Source organism: Lontra canadensis, unplaced genomic scaffold (genome assembly GCF_010015895.1).
Source record: "Lontra canadensis isolate GAN:19392208 unplaced genomic scaffold, GSC_riverotter_1.0 scaffold31, whole genome shotgun sequence".
In the NCBI taxonomy this organism is placed as follows: Eukaryota; Metazoa; Chordata; class Mammalia; order Carnivora; family Mustelidae; genus Lontra; species Lontra canadensis.
The window spans coordinates 10,868,537-10,885,585 of record NW_022631025.1 but is presented as its reverse complement, the minus strand read 5'-3'; the positions used below and the strand labels follow the sequence as shown (position 1 = coordinate 10,885,585).

General features: G+C 35.5%; 1 protein-coding gene across 4 annotated transcripts in view; it reads right to left on the bottom strand.

Annotated features, from left to right (window-relative positions):
* Positions 1 to 17,049, bottom strand: part of SMC5 (structural maintenance of chromosomes 5) — a 94,676-nt gene that overhangs the window by 66,558 nt on the left and 11,069 nt on the right. For all 4 annotated transcript variants that reach the window (XM_032866594.1, XM_032866596.1, XM_032866595.1 and 1 more), the window contains exons 3-5: positions 15,702 to 15,754; positions 2,605 to 2,767; positions 1,350 to 1,484 (exon numbers count right to left, since the gene is read on the bottom strand). In XM_032866594.1, the coding sequence (XP_032722485.1) occupies positions 1,350 to 1,484; positions 2,605 to 2,767; positions 15,702 to 15,754 (351 nt within the window). The remainder of the gene's footprint in view (positions 1 to 1,349; positions 1,485 to 2,604; positions 2,768 to 15,701; positions 15,755 to 17,049) is intronic.

Below are 17,049 nucleotides of genomic sequence, written 5' to 3'. Positions count from 1 at the left end.
TGAAGGAAGCTAAAATTTGCCCTTTAGACTGTGAGTTAACAAATGCAAAGATGTACTCAAAACCTAGCAGGATAAGTGGCTACGTTCCTTCAGGGTATGGTACTAATTTCAGAGAGTGTTTCTGATGGTGTACAGGAGTCCCTCCCCTTATTTGAGGGGAGTAGAGTGCCAAACCACTAGAGGATGCCTGAAACCGAAGACAGTACCAAACCCATATATACTGCTTTTTCCTGTACATGCATGCCTATGATACAGCTTAATTTACATATCAGACACAGTAAGAGACTAATAACAAGAAAACAGAGTAACAATAAGCAGTCATAAAAGTTAATGAATGTGGCTTCTCTCTCAGAATATATTATCATACTATTGTCACCCTTCTTGTGATGATTCGAGATGATAAAATGCCATGTGAGGACATGACGTGAGGCACTGTGACATAACGTCAGACTACTGCTGACCTTGTGACCGTATGTCAGGAAGATCATCTGCTTCTGGACCACAGGTGACCACGGGTAATTGAAATGGCAGGGAACTACAAGTGTGAATAATGGGGGACTACTGTATCAGACTGTTCCCAGGGGGCAAGGGTACAAAGACGGACAGAGTATCTGAAGAAGCATAAATTAATTACTACTCCTTTGGTCACGGACTCTGAAAAAGTATAATAAATTATAATAATTTGCATATTATCAAGTATGGACAGTTACAATTGAAGAGAGAGCATCTGTTTATAAGATATCTTACGAAAATTCACTGAATTTATTTTAGTGGCTGGGACATGGAAAATGATTCATTAAACAAAATACCTCTTCAAATGATAGGCTATAAAAGGATATTTTAATTTATGTGTTTAAGGTGAACATAAAAACAACACTGCAACTGAACACAGAGCTCTCTACAAAGTCTACCCTCCTCCAACTCAAAAAATATGAGAAGAGGTTCAACAGAGACACTACATCAAAAGCTACAGGTTCATTGTTATATTACACAAAGCCTTGTACCATCCTGGCATATGGCAGGTGTTGTAAGAAATACTGAATGAGTAAAAGAATAATACCGAAACTTCCTGAGAGAAATAAATACTTTAAAATACCATTATTGGTTCCTTAGAAGTTCAATTAATAACATGTATTTGATGGAATGGTAATCAAAATTTTTCAAACTTTTTTCAACTCCAATTCTCACTTTCTATGACTTAATGTATGTCAGCAATACAATCCTAGGTGGAAAAAACCTACAAATATATGAAGCCATTTGATGAATCAAAGCTACTATTCACCCTAGCACACTGTGAAAGATGGAAATCAGTCAGGGACAATAAACATGAGTTGTCTGTTTATAAATACCTCTAGTTGTTTTTCTTTCTCCCTGAAGTTTTTGAGTTCACAATGGTATCTGTGCATTTCTGGAGGACCAATAGACTTCTCAGTAGCTTCAAGGAGTTCAATTTTACTCAGTTTGGCAAATTCTCCAACTTTATCCTAGAGCATAAAACTTAAGTATCAGCAACTATTATCACTTTTAAAAAAGACTTAATTTGTTAGAATGGGAGAGGGACAGAGAAACTTAAGCAGACTCTGAACTCAGCACAGAGTCCAACATAGGGCTCGACCTTACGACCCTGACAACATGACCTGAGCAGAAACCAAGAGTCAGACACGTAACTGAATGTGCCACCCAGGCGCTCTGCAACTATTACTATTCATAAATATCTTCAAAACATATTTCACTCAGTGATCGTGCTTGTTAAAATGAAATGCGTTTAAAAGAAAAAAAACGGTTAAGATGTGCAATATATACAAACTCTGTCCTTCATATATTATTTCTTAAAATGATAAAGGGGATGAATTGTCATCTAAGAACCATTTAAAATTTTCTAGGTCAATATTTCTAGGGTAAAGTGTTTATATACATATAATAAATAGCTTGGGGATAAAAAGAGTTCCCTGGACTGAAACCATTATCTACCACACATCAACTGGAATGTTAGAAGAAAAAGGAAATTTATAACAACTACTTCTGGACATATCGGACATCAGCTAACAATGCTTTCAAATTTTAAATTTTTATTTAAATTTGGACATATGTAATCAAGTCATTTCTGAATTGAAAAAATGAACTATAATTCAGTCACTACACAGCACTCAAAGAAATTTAACATTTTATGTGCATTTTCAGGGTATTTTTACTAAAACTTAAAATATAACAAAGTTTTAGAATGCCCATCTATAGATTTAAGAGTTTTAGTATATCACATATTTTATATAAAAAATGATTAAGAAGTTGTTTATTACCAACATTTTAAGTGCCTACAAACTGTACCACATGGCCACGCAAGTTACTGTACTTAAAAACAATACTTTATTTCCTTTACCATATTCTGTAGTTTAGACTTTCAGCTTTTTATTAATTGGAGTCTTCCAAATTACTTCAATAAGATGAGACGAAATGCCACCTTTCACAAAGAACTATTAGAAAGTATTAGTTATGAGGCTTACTTTAAATAGCCTCTATTATAATATTCTTTGGAAAGTATTTAGATTCTGCTATGGCATGAAGAGGACACAAATTCTACCATGTGTACACTTAATTCTCTCATACCTGAGGTAGAAATTGGCAAAGATTGCCCACTTGAATGTTTAAGGCTGCAACTTGCTCTTCTACTACTTTCTGGGTTGTAGATTTTTTGTTGATGAACCAAGATGACTGATTTTTTGCCACGTCAATCTCACGGGTAATTACAAGATTTCCTGAAGTTCTGAACCTAGTTAAAAATAATTTTAAAAATCTTTATGTTCAAAATACATATATCGTTTTAGAAATATAATTTCCAAAATTCTCTTGCAAAAAAGGTTGCCAGACAGGATTATTATAACTTTTATTCCTTTTGAAATTTTGGCCCCTCCAAAGAAGGAAAACTTGATAATTTATTGGTAATAATACATAATTGATCACAGGTAAGTTACCACTTTTTCAACATCACAATTATTTAAACTATTAAAATAAAACAAAGCCAACACTAATTTCCAAACACTGATAGAGGATTTACGTATCTGGAGTTATTTATCCTTTAATTATTATTCTCCAATCACATGCGTTGACTGCAATTCAAAATGGGTTGGTATATTCAACCATACAAAATTAAGTGCTATAACTTCCTCTACTGGAAGATAAATGAATGAAAACCGATTTTTGCACAAACAGTTCCAGACATCAAAACTAGCCTGGTTATACAGGTAGCCCATGCCTTCCTTGTCATGTACTCCACTCTGAATTCAGAGGGGACTACATCATACGCCCTCTTAAAGGAACATTAAGCAATACAGAATCTGAAAGAAGGGTATTTACTTATTTCTTGCTTTTAGAAGTACTACTGCTCCACACCTCCCATCCATCTTCTTCACTGGGAATCAGCAGCATGTGGTAGAAAGATAAATTATTGGTATTCAATGGCTAAATGACAATGATACTTTGTAAATGTCGTGTATATAGACTATACTGTAATCAGAACACTCCAAACATTAAGATATTAGAACTTTAAAAGAAAGTAATTTTAAATTTTCATTTCCAGCAGAATGACTAATGAAGTACTCTGTTGGTCTTCTTGTTCTGAACTACAAATAATGAAATATTAAAATACATTCACAAATGCATTTATGAGTTTGCATGAAAGCAAGTAAATGTGGCCTAAATCCCAGGGCAGGTGGAGATCCAGAAGTTGAAAAATGAAAACTGGCTTTTACTTTGGGAGTATCCGTTCCACCAAATAACCTTACACATTCATTTTCATAATCTCCTAGGAGAGGAACTACGAAGGCCCCAAACTACCCAAGGTAGAGAGTCTAATAAAAACCATCCCCAAAAGACTATACCCTCAATGTAAGGGTAAACTAGAACTACTCCATAATCACCATCACCAACACCGCCAGCACCACCACCACCACCGACAGTGAGGTAAACTGCCTGTCTCAAACTACGGCTTAAACTGCAAAAAAAACAAAAACAAAACAAAACACAACAAAACAACCCACAATTTCTCCTGAGGACAGTTAATAACCTCAACCCAGTCTCAGATATATTAGTATACTTAAGTCAGTTACATGACATACCTAGGGTTCCAAAATGCACAAACTGAGAATGGTGTATATTGAAAGTACCCAGTGGTCTGTTGTAAAAGTTAGTGAAAATTCCCTCAGCAGGAATCTACCCTTACCCTCAAAAAATTAACACAAAGTTCAAAGAGAAAGGGGCAGCTTACTGGAAACACACATACATGAAAACAAAACCAAGAATAAGAACTAGCAGAAATAAGAGAGTAGAGTCATACTGAATTAATGGGCAAATACAGAATAAGGAAATTCACTATATTTCAAGAAATAGAAGATTGAAAATATTTACTTATATCTAAAGAAGAACTAAAGGGAAATGGATCTAGAATGCAGCACAAAGACATAAAAAGATGAAAAATATGGAGAATGTTAAGAGACACAGATGACTGAGTAAGAGAACCTAACATCTAATAGGAGTTCTAAAAGGGAAGGAGACACAAAGGGTCAGTGGCAATATAGGAAGAGATAATAGATAAGAATTTTCCAAACCATAAATTTAAGAAGCTCATTAAATCCCAAGCAAATAAATAAAAAAATAAATCCACATCTAAATATATGATGTGAAACTATAAAACACCAAAAACAGGATTTCAAAAGACACTTGAGCCACATGAAACCAATGACCCCTCCCCCCAAAAAGGCACTTGAGATAAAGAGAATTACTGCCAAAGAAACTAGGATTATATTCACATCTGAAGACTGTGGAATTATACTTCACATGTGTTGAGAAAAGACCTATCAATGTAGAATTTATATCTACCAAATACACCTTTCAAGACTTAGAATGAGTAGGTCAAGATGGGGGAGGAAGAGCAGGCTGAGATGACATCAGGTAGCAGGAGATTAGCTAGATCGTTATTAAACCATTCCGAGCACCTAAAAATCCAACAGGAGATCGAAGAGAAGAGGAGCAATTCTAGAAACAGAAAATGGACCACTATCTGAAAGGGTTTTTTCTTCTACAAAATTTTGGGATACAACTTCTTCTAATAGATCAAAATATACCCTAAATCTAGCACAGGGTTTGTTCTAATCTCCAGCCTGAGCAAATTCTCTCCACATTTTCTTTCTTTTCCCAACCAACTTATCAACTCCGTTTTTAGAATTTTTTTTTAAATTTTCATCTTTACAGTCATATTCCATCCCTTCACCATGTTTACCCTTATTTGTGTGTGTGTGTCTATTTTTTTTTTCTTTCTTAAAAATTTTAGGAGGTAGTTTCTTCTAAAATACTCCAAAATACTCCCAAAATCAAGTCGGTGGCTCTGTTCTATTCACCAAATACATATATTTTCTTTTTTAAATTCTTTTTTTAAACTTCTTTTTTAGCCCTTCTCCCCACAATTTGAGGTCTCTTCTGATTTGGTTAATGCACATTTTTCAGGGGTCTTTGCCACCCTTTTAGTATTTTATTCTCTCATTCATATATTCTTATCTGGGTAAAAGGACAAGGCAGAAAAACTCACCACAAAAAAAAGAACAAGAGGCAGTACCAAAGGCTAGGGACCGAATCAATATGGACGTTGGTAATATGTCAGATCTAGAGTTCAGAATGATGATTCTCAAGGTGCTAGCTGGGCTAAAAAAAAAATGCATGGAAGATATAAGAGAAATCCTGTCTGGAGATATAAAAGCACTTTCTGGAGAAATAAAAGAACTAAATTCTAACCAAGCTGAAGTCAAAAAAGCTATTAATGAGGTACAATAAAAAATGGAGGCTCTTACTGCTAGGATAAATGAGGCAGAAGAGAGAATTAGTGATACAGAAGACCAAATGACAGAGAATAAAGAAGCTGAGCAAAAGAGAGACAAACAACTACTGGACAATTAGGGGAGAATCTGAGAGATAAATGATACCGTAAGATGAAACAATATTAGAATAATTGGGATTCCAAAAGAAGAAAGAGAGAGGGGAACAGAAGGTATACTGGAGCGAATTATTATACAGAATTTCCCTAATGTGGCAAATGGAACAAACATCCAGGAGGCACAGAGAACCCCCCCCCTCAAAATCAGTAAGAATAGGTCCACACCTTGTCATCTAATAGTAAAACTTACAAGTCTTAGCGACAAAGAGAAAATCCTGAAAGCAGCCCAGGACAAGAAGTCTGTAACATACAATGATAAAAATATTAGATTGGCAGCAGACTTATCCACAGAGACTTGGCAGGCCAGAAAGGACTGGCATGATATATTCAGATCACTAACTGAGAAAAACATGCAGTCAAGAATACTATATCCAGCTAGGCTATCACTGAAAATAGAAGGAGAGATAAAAAGCTTCCAGGACAAACAAAAACTAAAAGAATTTGTAAACACCAAACCAGCTCTACAGGAAATACTGAAAGGAGTCCTCCAGCCAAAGAGAGCCTAAAAGTAATAGGCCAGAAAGGAACAGCGACAATATACAGTAACAGTCACCTTAAAGGCAATACACTGGCATTAAATTCATATCTCTCAATAGTTACCCTGAATGTAAATGGGCTAAATGCCCCAATCAAAAGACACAGGGTATCAGACTGATTAAAAAAAAAAATCAATATGCTGTCTACGAGAAACTGATCTTAGACCCAAAGACACCTCCAGATTTAAAGTGAGGGGGTGGAAAACAATTCACCATACCAATGGACATCAAAAGAAAGCTGGGGTGACAATCCTTATATCAGATCAATTAGATTTTAAGCCAAAGACTATTGTAAGAGATGAGGAAGGACACTCTACCATACTCAAAGGGTCTGTCCAGCAAGAAGATCTAACAATTTTAAATATCTATGCTCCTAACATGGGAGCAGCCAACTATACAAACCAATTAATAACAAAATCAAAGAAACACAACAATAATAATACAATAATAGTAGGGGACTTTAACACCCACTCACTGAAATGGACAGATCATCCAAGCAAAAGATCAACAAGGAAATAAAGGCCTTAAAAGACACACTGGACCAGATGGATATCACAGATATATTCAGAACATTCCATCCCAAAGCAACAGAATACACATTCTTCTCTAGTGCACATGGAACATTCTCCAGAATAGATCACATCCTGGGTCACAAATCAGGTCTCAACTGGTACCAAAAGATTGGGATCATTCCCTGCATATTTTCAGACCACAACGCTCTGAAGCTAAAACTCAATCACAAGAGGAAAGCCGGAAAGAACCCAAATACATGCAAACTAAAGAGCATCCTACTAAAGAATGAATAGGTCAACCAGGAAATTAAAGAAGAATTGAAAAAAATCCATGGAAACAAATGATAATGAAAGCACAACTGCTCAAAATCCATGGGACACAGCAAAGGCAGTTTTGAGAGGAAAATAGAAATACAAGCCTTTCTCAAGAAACAAGAAAGGTCTCAAAGACACAACCTAATCCTACACCTAAAGGAGCTGGAGAAAGAACAATAAAGAAAGCCTAAACCCAGCAGGAGAAGAGAAATAATCAAGATCAGAGCCGAAATCAATGAAATAGAAACCAAAAAACAACAGAACAAATCAACGAAACTAGGAGCTAGTTCTTTGAAAGAATTAAGAAAATTTATAACCCCCTGGCCAGACTTATCAAAAAGAAAAGAGAAAGGACCCAAATAAATAAAATCATGAATGAAAGAGGAGAGATCACAACCAACTTATAAGAACATATTATGAGCAACTATACACCAGCAAACTTAACAATCTGGAAGAAATGGATGCATTCCTAGAGATATATAAAGTACCACAACTGAACCAGGATGAAATAGAAAACCTGAACAGACCCATAACCAGTCATCAAAAATCTCCAAACAAACGAGAGCCCAAGGCCAGACGGCTTCCCTGGGGAATTCTACCAAGCATTTAAAGAAGAATTAATTCCTATTCTCCTGAAACTGTTCCAAAAAAATCAGAAATGGAAGGAAAACATCCAAGCTCATTCTATGAGGCCAGCATTACCTTGATCCCAAAACCAGACAAAGATCCCATCAAAAAAGAAAATTACAGACCAATATCCTTGATGAACAGAGATGCGAAAATTCTCACCAAAATACTAGCCAATAGGACCCAACAGTACATTAAAAGGATTATTCACCATGACTAAGTGGGATTTATTCCAGGGCTGCCAGGTTGGTTCAACATCCATGAATCAATCAATGTGATACAACACATTAATAAAAGAAAAAACAAGAAACATGATACTCTCAACAGACGCTGAAAAAGCATTTGACAAAGTACAGCATCCTTTCTTGAGCAAAACTCGTCAAAGTGTAGGGGTTGAGGGTACATACCTCAATATCATCAAAACCATCTATGAAAAACCCACAGCGAATATCATTCTCAATGGAGAAAAACTGAAAGCTTTTCCACTAAGTTCAGGAACACGGCAGGGATGTCCATTATCACCACTGCTATTCAACATAGTACTAAAAGTCCTAGCCTCAGCAATGAGACAACAAAAAGAAATTAAAGGCATCCAAACTGGCAAAGAAGTCGTCAAACTCTCACTCTTTGCAGATGATATGATACTTTATGTGGAAAACCCAAAAGACTCCACTCCACAACTGCTAGAACTCATACAGGAATTCAGTAAAGTGTCAAGATATAAAATCAATGCACAGAAATCAGTTGCATTTCTATACACCAACAATAAGACAGAAGAAAGAGAAATTAAGGAGTCAATCCCATTCACAATTCCACCAAAACCATAAGATACCTAGGAATAAACCTAACCAAAGAGGCAAAGAATCTGTACTCAGAAAGCTATAAAGTACTCATGAAAGAAACTGAGGAAGACACAAAGAAACAGAAAAATGTTCCATGCTCATGGATTTAAGAACAAATACTGTGAAAATGTCTATGCTACCTAAAGCAATCTACACGTTTAATGCAATACCTATCAAATACCATCCATTTTTTTCACAGAAATGGAACAAATAACCCTAAAATTTATATAGAACCAGAAAAGACCTCGAATAGCCAGAGGAACGTTGAAAAAGAAAGCCATCGTTGGTGGCATCACAATTCCAGACTTCAAGCTCTATTACAAAGCTGTCATCATCAAGACAGTATGGTACTGGCACAAAAACAGACACATAGATCAATGGAACAGAATAGAGAGCCCAGAAATAGACCCTCAACTCTATGGTCAACTAATCTTCAACAAAGCAGTAAAGAATGTCCAATGGAAAAAAGACAATCCCTTCAACAAATGGTGTTGGGACAAATGGACAGCTACATGCAAAAAAATGAAACTGGACCATTTCCTTACACCACACACAAAAACAGACTCCAAATGGATGAAAGACCTCAATGTGAGACAGGAATCCATCAAAATCCTTGAGGAGAACACAGGCAGCAACCTCTTCGACCTCAGCCGCAGCAACTTCTTCCTAGAAACATCACCAAAGGCAAGGGAAGCAAGGGCAAAAATGAACTATTGGGACTTCATCAAGATCAAAAGCTTTTGCACAGCAAAGGAAACAGTCAACAAAACCAAAAGACAACTGACAGAATGGGAGAAGATACCTGCAAATGAAATACCAGATAAAGGGCTAGTATCCAAAATCTATAAGAACTTATCAAACTCAACACCCAAAGAACAAATAGTCCAATCAAGAAATGGGCAGAGGACATGAACAGACATTTCTGCAAAGAAGACATTCAAATGGCCAACAGACACATGAAAAAGTGCTCCATATCACTTGGCATCAGGGAGATACAAATCAAAACCACAATGAGATACCACCTCATGCCAGTCAGAATGGCTAAAATTAGCAAGTCAGGAAACAACAGATGCTGGCGAGGATGTGGAGAAAGGGGAACCTTCCTACACTGTTGGTGGGAACACAAGCTGGTGCAACCACTATGGAAAACAGAATGGAGGTTCCTCAAAAAGTTGAAATTAGAGCTACCTTATGGCCCAGCAATCGCACTAATGGGTATTTACCCTAAAGATACAAATGTAGTGATCTGAAGGGGCATGTGCACCAAAGATACAAATGTAGTGATCTGAAGGGGCATGTGCATCTGAATGTTCATAGCAGCAATATCCACAATAGTCAAACTATGAAAAGAACCTAGATGTCCATCAACAGATGAATGGATAAAAATGATGTGGGGGTGTGTGTACACAATGGAATACTATGCAGCCATCAAAAGAAATGAAATCTTGCCATTTGCGACGACATGGATGGAACTAGAGGGTATTATGCTGAGCGAAATAAGTCAATCAGAGAAAGACAACTATCATATGATCTCCCTGATATGAGGAAGTTGAGAGGCAAGTGGGGGATCTGGGGGGGTAGGGAAGGAAAAAATGAAACAAGATGGGATCGGGCAGGAGACAAACCATAAGAGACTCTTAATCTCACAAAACAAACTGAGGGTTGCCCGGGGAAAGGGGGTAGGGAAGGGTGGTTGGGTTATGGACAATGGGGAAGGTATGTGCTTGGTGAGTGCTGTGAAGTGTGTAAACCTGGCAATTCACAGACCTGTAGCCCTGGGACTAATAATACATTATATGTTAATAAAAAATTTAAAAGATTAAAAAAAAAGACTTAGAGCAAAAGAACATCATTTTCAGACAAAAACTGAACACTCCACTAGAAGATCCTCATTAAAGAAAACTTTTAAAAATACCCTCTGGTGGAAAGAAAGTGATCTCAAAGGAAATAACAAAAATGCAAGAAAAAATAAAAGCAAGACAAACCAAAGACACATGAGATAATTCTAAACAAACACTGACAACAGAAATTGATAGTAGTTATTACGTCTAAAAGAATTTAAAAGACAAGACAAAATTAAAATAGTTCAGACAAGGTATCCAAATAAAAACTCTAAGGTCTTTATTCAATAGGAAAATACAGACATTTTGGTCTAGACTCAAATTCAAGTATATGTGTTAAAAATTCTAACAACTGCTAGTACAAGAATGAATAATTTCCAAAACAGTAAAGAAAAATTACACAAAAATCCGAACAAAGTCAAGAGAGAAAAGAAATACTGAAAAATATAACAAATAAAAAGCACAGAATAAGGCAGTAAAAATAAGTCCCAACATATAAACCAATAAATGTAATGGATATGCACTACTTAAAATGCTATGTAGGGGTGCCTGGGTGGCTCAGTGGGTTAAGCCTCTGCCTTCAGCTCAGGTCCTGATCTCAGGGTCCTGGGATCGAGCCCCGCATCGGGCTCTCTGCTCGGCGGGGAGCCTGCTTCCTCCTCTCTCTCTGCCTGCCTCTCTACTTGTGATCTCTATCAAATAAATAAATAAAATCTTGACAAAAAAAAAAAAAGAAAGAAAGCCGCCAACTACACTAGTGGCAAATTAAAACATATTCTAAGGGAAATGCATCAAAAGATAAAGTCAGTACATAACAGAAAGTTCAACTCCACTAGGAAGACAGAACAATCTGAACCTTAGCTATATGCTGAAGCTAAAGCAAAAATTGATAGGACAAGGTTAACCGATACATCTACATAGAGGGAAAATGTCATACACCTTTCTCAGTAATTAAAGAATCGATCTGATGACTGAAATCAGCAAAATATACAAGCTTTAACAATATAATTAATCAGCTTGCACTAATGGACAGAGAACACTGCACATAACGAGAGCAGAATACTCAACTCATTCTTTCAACCCAGTGGGTAACAATTATGTAAGCTCACTACAGAAAGGATGCCTTAACAAATTTCCAAGGGTTGGTATATGACCATATATTTACATATATTACTATATATTACACTATGTATTACTATAAGGTTATATATATGTATAAATAATAAAACATACAATATACACTATACGTATAATACAGCAATATATAATTTTACTATGTATTATTATTCATTATATATGCAATACATAGTATTACTATATATTATATATATATTACTATATATTGCCCCATATACTATATTACTATAAATCAGACCATACAGTAACATGTAATATAGAATATATACAGTAACAAATATAACATGTAATTTTATATTTTTATAATATATGTATTTTTTTTTACCACAGAACTACTATCAAAGTGGAAATCAACACTAAAATAACAAGAAAATTACTACATCAGAATTTGAAACAACTTCTAATTATGAACTCAAAGAAAATGAACAGAACTGAAAAATAGGAAAATGTTACATACCAAAATTTGGGAGAAAGAGCTCAAGCAATATTGAGAGGGAAATTTTTTTGCCTTAGATGATTATACGGAGGAAAACAAGACTAAAAATTTGTGTAAAAAATATCCATATCAAGAAATTAAGAAAAAAACAAAAAACAAAAGTTTCCAGAATTAGTATATAAAATAATGAAACAGAAAACCATGATGTAAGACGAAAACCACAAGCCAGAAATCAATTCACTGACAAAGACTGAGGAAACAGACAAATCAATTTTTTCAAATCAAGGGAAAAAAAAAAAAAACCAAGGAGGCTAAGACTACTACAGAGGACACCTAGGTCATGCCACTTCTCTGCTCAAATCCTGGTGGGTTCACAGCTTACTCAAAATAAACGCAAAGTCCTTACACTGGCCTACAAGGCCCTATGAGCTGGCTCCTTGATACTCTCAGACCTTATCTCTCACTATCCTCTTGTTCAGTTCAAGGCAAACACACTGGGTACCACTTCAGTCTTTCTTAGTATCTGCAGATGCTGACATGCGGTTTCCCCAAGTATCTCCATACTCAACGCCTTATCTCCTTCAAGTCTTTGCCCAGGTACTTTCTTCTGAGTGGGAACTTTCTTGATCACCGTATTTAATGCTGTAAACTTCACTCTGGCACTCCCTCCCTAACCTCCTTTTCTGCTCAGTCTTCTACCTAACACTAATCACCATCCAATGTCATATGTATTTTACCTATGTATTTATCTGCCCCTCCCTCATTTTCAAATTCTTGAAAATGACCGCATATATGTATGCTAGACATTATTCCATCCACTGCTCCATTCAGAGTGTATGACCAGTTAACACATCGTTCAATAGCAGTAACAATTTCAACTAAGGAGGAGCCATTTATTGTTTGTCTTCCCAACAAGTGACCACAATGTAGCTAAGAGTTTGGGGAAAGGGAGACCTCCCCTGTAGTTCTGGCACCAGAACTCTGGTTTTGCTCACCAGTTAGATTATTACAGCTAGTAGTTATTATGTACCAAAAAGTCTACCTCTTTAGATAACCAAGAAAACAACTCGGCCTTGGTGATTCAGAGCAAAAAATCACAAGTGCTTAACACCTGCAGCCACCCATAAAGGACTTTGAAACGTACATATTAATACTCCCTCTGTATTTTATATATATTAATATTCCCTCTGTATTTTATAAATATACCGGCAGTTTGTTTCAGTTGCAGTATCTAAGAAACCACTTTGAGCTATGGACGGCACCAAGGCTAACACAGGAATATTTTTGGCAATTTTATAAAAATGACATATAACTCCTATCATATAATCCATTTTATATATATAAATCCATGCTTTTTTATTGTGGTAAAGCGTACATAACATAAAATTTACCATTTTAACCATTTTCAGGTGTACAGCTGAAGGAGTATGTGTATCAACAACAGTTTTTAACATATGTACACCGTTCTGCCACCAACACCACCACCTAATTCCGAAATGTCATCACCAACCCAAAAAGGAGCCCAAAACTGTTCAGCGGTCGCTCCCCACTCTCTCTTCCCCTCATTCCCAAGCAATCTATTTCGTCTCTATGGATTTGCCTATTCTGGACCTCCCGAAGTCGTGGAATCACACAGTGGGCAGTATTGGTGTCTGGCTTCCTGCACGAAGCATGCTCTCCGGGTTCCCCCATGTTGTCAGATCTATCAACGCTTCGTTCCTTTCTACAGCTGAGTAAGATGTTCTTTAATGAATACATCACGTTTTGTTCAGCCATTTATCAGATGGTACACTTTTGAAGGGTTTGTAAGTTTTCACTATTAAAATTAGGAAAAAGCTAATTTTGTCCAAATCAGTAAACATTCTCTAGAATAGTAACTGGATCGAAGATTATTTAAAATCTATTATTACTGCCAAATAAGATGTACTGCTTACGTTCCCACGTGCATGACAGGATTCACTTCTCTACACCTTCATATTACTAAATTTTACTTAAAAATTTTTCTAAACTCAAAGGAAAAAATTCTCATTTTGATTTCCTTCAAAACTCATGAGTTTTAACTAATGAGCTGTATCCTTTTTATCCTTATTGGCCATTTATTTTACTTAGTGTTAAATTTCTTTGCTTATATTCTGTAAGTTGTTTGTAATTTTTACTGACTTGCATGAGACACTGGTATTTTGGTAATTTTAAGACATGTACATGTTATTTGTGCTGAAAATGTTTTCTCCCATCATTCATTTTTAACTGTGGTACCATTATTTTCAACTGGATTTGTATAGAATCTAAATTTCCGATCTTCCTTTTTATGGTTTTTGGGTTTCCTATTCTGCTTGAAATAGCCTTTTCCTTTCCTAAGATTTAAAAAATAATATACATTTTTTCTATTTTTTTCAACGTTACATAGTTTTTCACTCAGCCTTTAGCACCTCTAGATCTATGAGTCAGATGTTTGATAAAGCTCTAAATTTGTTTAGAAAAATTAATAGCCAATTAGTTCACCTCAATTCCAGTTATTTATAGCCTACACTTAAACTGGCATCTTTATAATAAATTCTCATATACATTTAGATCTCCCTGCTTTTTTCAATCTGCTTCTCTAATTTTCTGTACTAATACCTTATTATCAACAGCTTTACAATACACTTTAACATCTGGTACACAGACATCTTATTCATTATTCTGCTTTTTCAAAATCTTCTTGGGTTTTCCAGAACATTTTTTCTCCCAAATGTACTTTAGAATCAACTTGTACACTTACCTGTTGATACTCTGGTTGGAACTGTATCCAATTTATATGTTAATTTGAAGGGACTGAAAATGTTCAAAGTGAATATTTATGTTTCTAGGAACACAGTATGCTTCTCCATTAATTCAGGTCTTAGTTTTGTATCTTTCAGTAAAACACTATCGTTACATTTTAATAAATTGAGTATAATCTTGTTTTCTCTTATTTCTATGTGTGCCTATATTTTTTTTGCCTATTTCTCTTTACACAAATAAAGCATTCTCCCACTTTTTGAGTAAAAAGATCATTTCCCCATATGCTATAAAAATGATGAAGCTATCAGATGAAGCTATCAGCTACTTAAGCTCAAAAAGTTCATGACTTTCTATAAACACTCCAAAAAACGACACTCACTAAAAATCAACTAAACAATGAGCTTATCTGTGTTTTAAAGACTGAGAGTACATAAACTAAGGATGGTTAACTGGTTTCACCTTGAATACTAACTCTGACACATCAGAAATGGCTGTCAAAAGAAGTAATTTCTTTAGGAAATCTACTGAAAGAAAAATCTTACAATTTGGATTTTAAAAGATGCATAAAAAAATAACTTATCTGGATAAAACATCCTTTAAATATTATTTCTAATAGTTATGCCATAATGCTGTATTTTCTAAAGTCATCACAAAAGCATGAACATAAAGAAACTGTACAGGAAAAAGGGGTTTCAGCAGTTTTGACACTTACAATTCAATTTCAACCATTCCTTTGGAACATCCTCTCTTCACAAAAAAACCAACCTAGAGCAAAAAAGACAAAAGTGCACTCAGTGATGACAGTCCCATGTTATACCACAGATTCAGCAAAGTCATTATTGTCACATTCAAATCCTTTCAGTAACTATTTTCTCTGTCCACTCTCATTTTCCCAGATTTGGGAAATTGTTTCCATTGTTTCCTCCCACAAGTAACAATACTATTAGTTACCATTTAGGAGCATTCCAGGTGCCAGACAGCCTCTTACAAAGGTTATGACAAAGCCAAAAGGTGATACAAACCCGCATAATATGGCCCCAGAGTCTGTGTACTTAGCCTCTATCCTAAACATCTTGGTAGAGGCAAAAAAGCCAACGGGAAAATAGGTTCTCCACTTTAATCACAGGATTTACCAAATCTCCTTATTACCCCTGGAGACTTCTCCGGAGTTGCAGATTAAATATTAACAACTATTCTAATATTACCCATTGTTATTAATGAGGATGTAATTATCATTTTCTTAAAAAGAGGAATACACATAGTAAATACAATTTACATGGTAAAATAGACCTATTTAGTCTAGTTTGAATACATGTATGGGCACAAATTTGAAGAGAGACCTTGGGCCTAAAAAATACCAGACTGGATCTTCAATCAGGCTCTAAGTAAGTAATTCTAAAAAAAAAAAAAGTGGAAACACACCTTGCAAAGAATTATCCTTTTGATAGTGCTAATAGCAGTTAGGACAGCAATTAGAATCACAACAGTGAACATTTATTAAGCATTACCATATGCTACTGTGCTAAGCAATTTATAATTCTTTTTTAATACTCAGGAGCAACTGTAGGAGATATGTATTATATCCATTTTACAAACGATGAAACAGAGGCCCAGAAAGATGACAAAGGAGGTCTGTCCTTGTAACTAGAAAGTCTAGCTTAATGATTAAGAGGACACACTTTAACACACCATCCAGGTTCCTATCTCAGTCATGCAATAAGCGTGTAAGTTGCTGGACTCTGACCAAGTTACTAAACCTCTCTGTTTTCGTTTCGTCATAAACAGGAAAAACAACGGCATTTTTGTAGGAGTGCTATCTGCTCATTAGCTTGCATCAATTAAAATATTTGGTACCAGTAAGAAAAAAAAAAATCACAAAGCAGTTCTTATTATAAAGTGTATATGGATGGTACAGAGCATGCTAGTATTAAATTTCCCTATGAAGATTTAACTATAAATACAACATTAAAACTATTTTCGCTGAGAACCTGTGCAGTCCCTAAATGCATGTAGTGAAACCCAAAGGTCTGCAATCTGTCACCTAAGAAACCCTGCGCTTC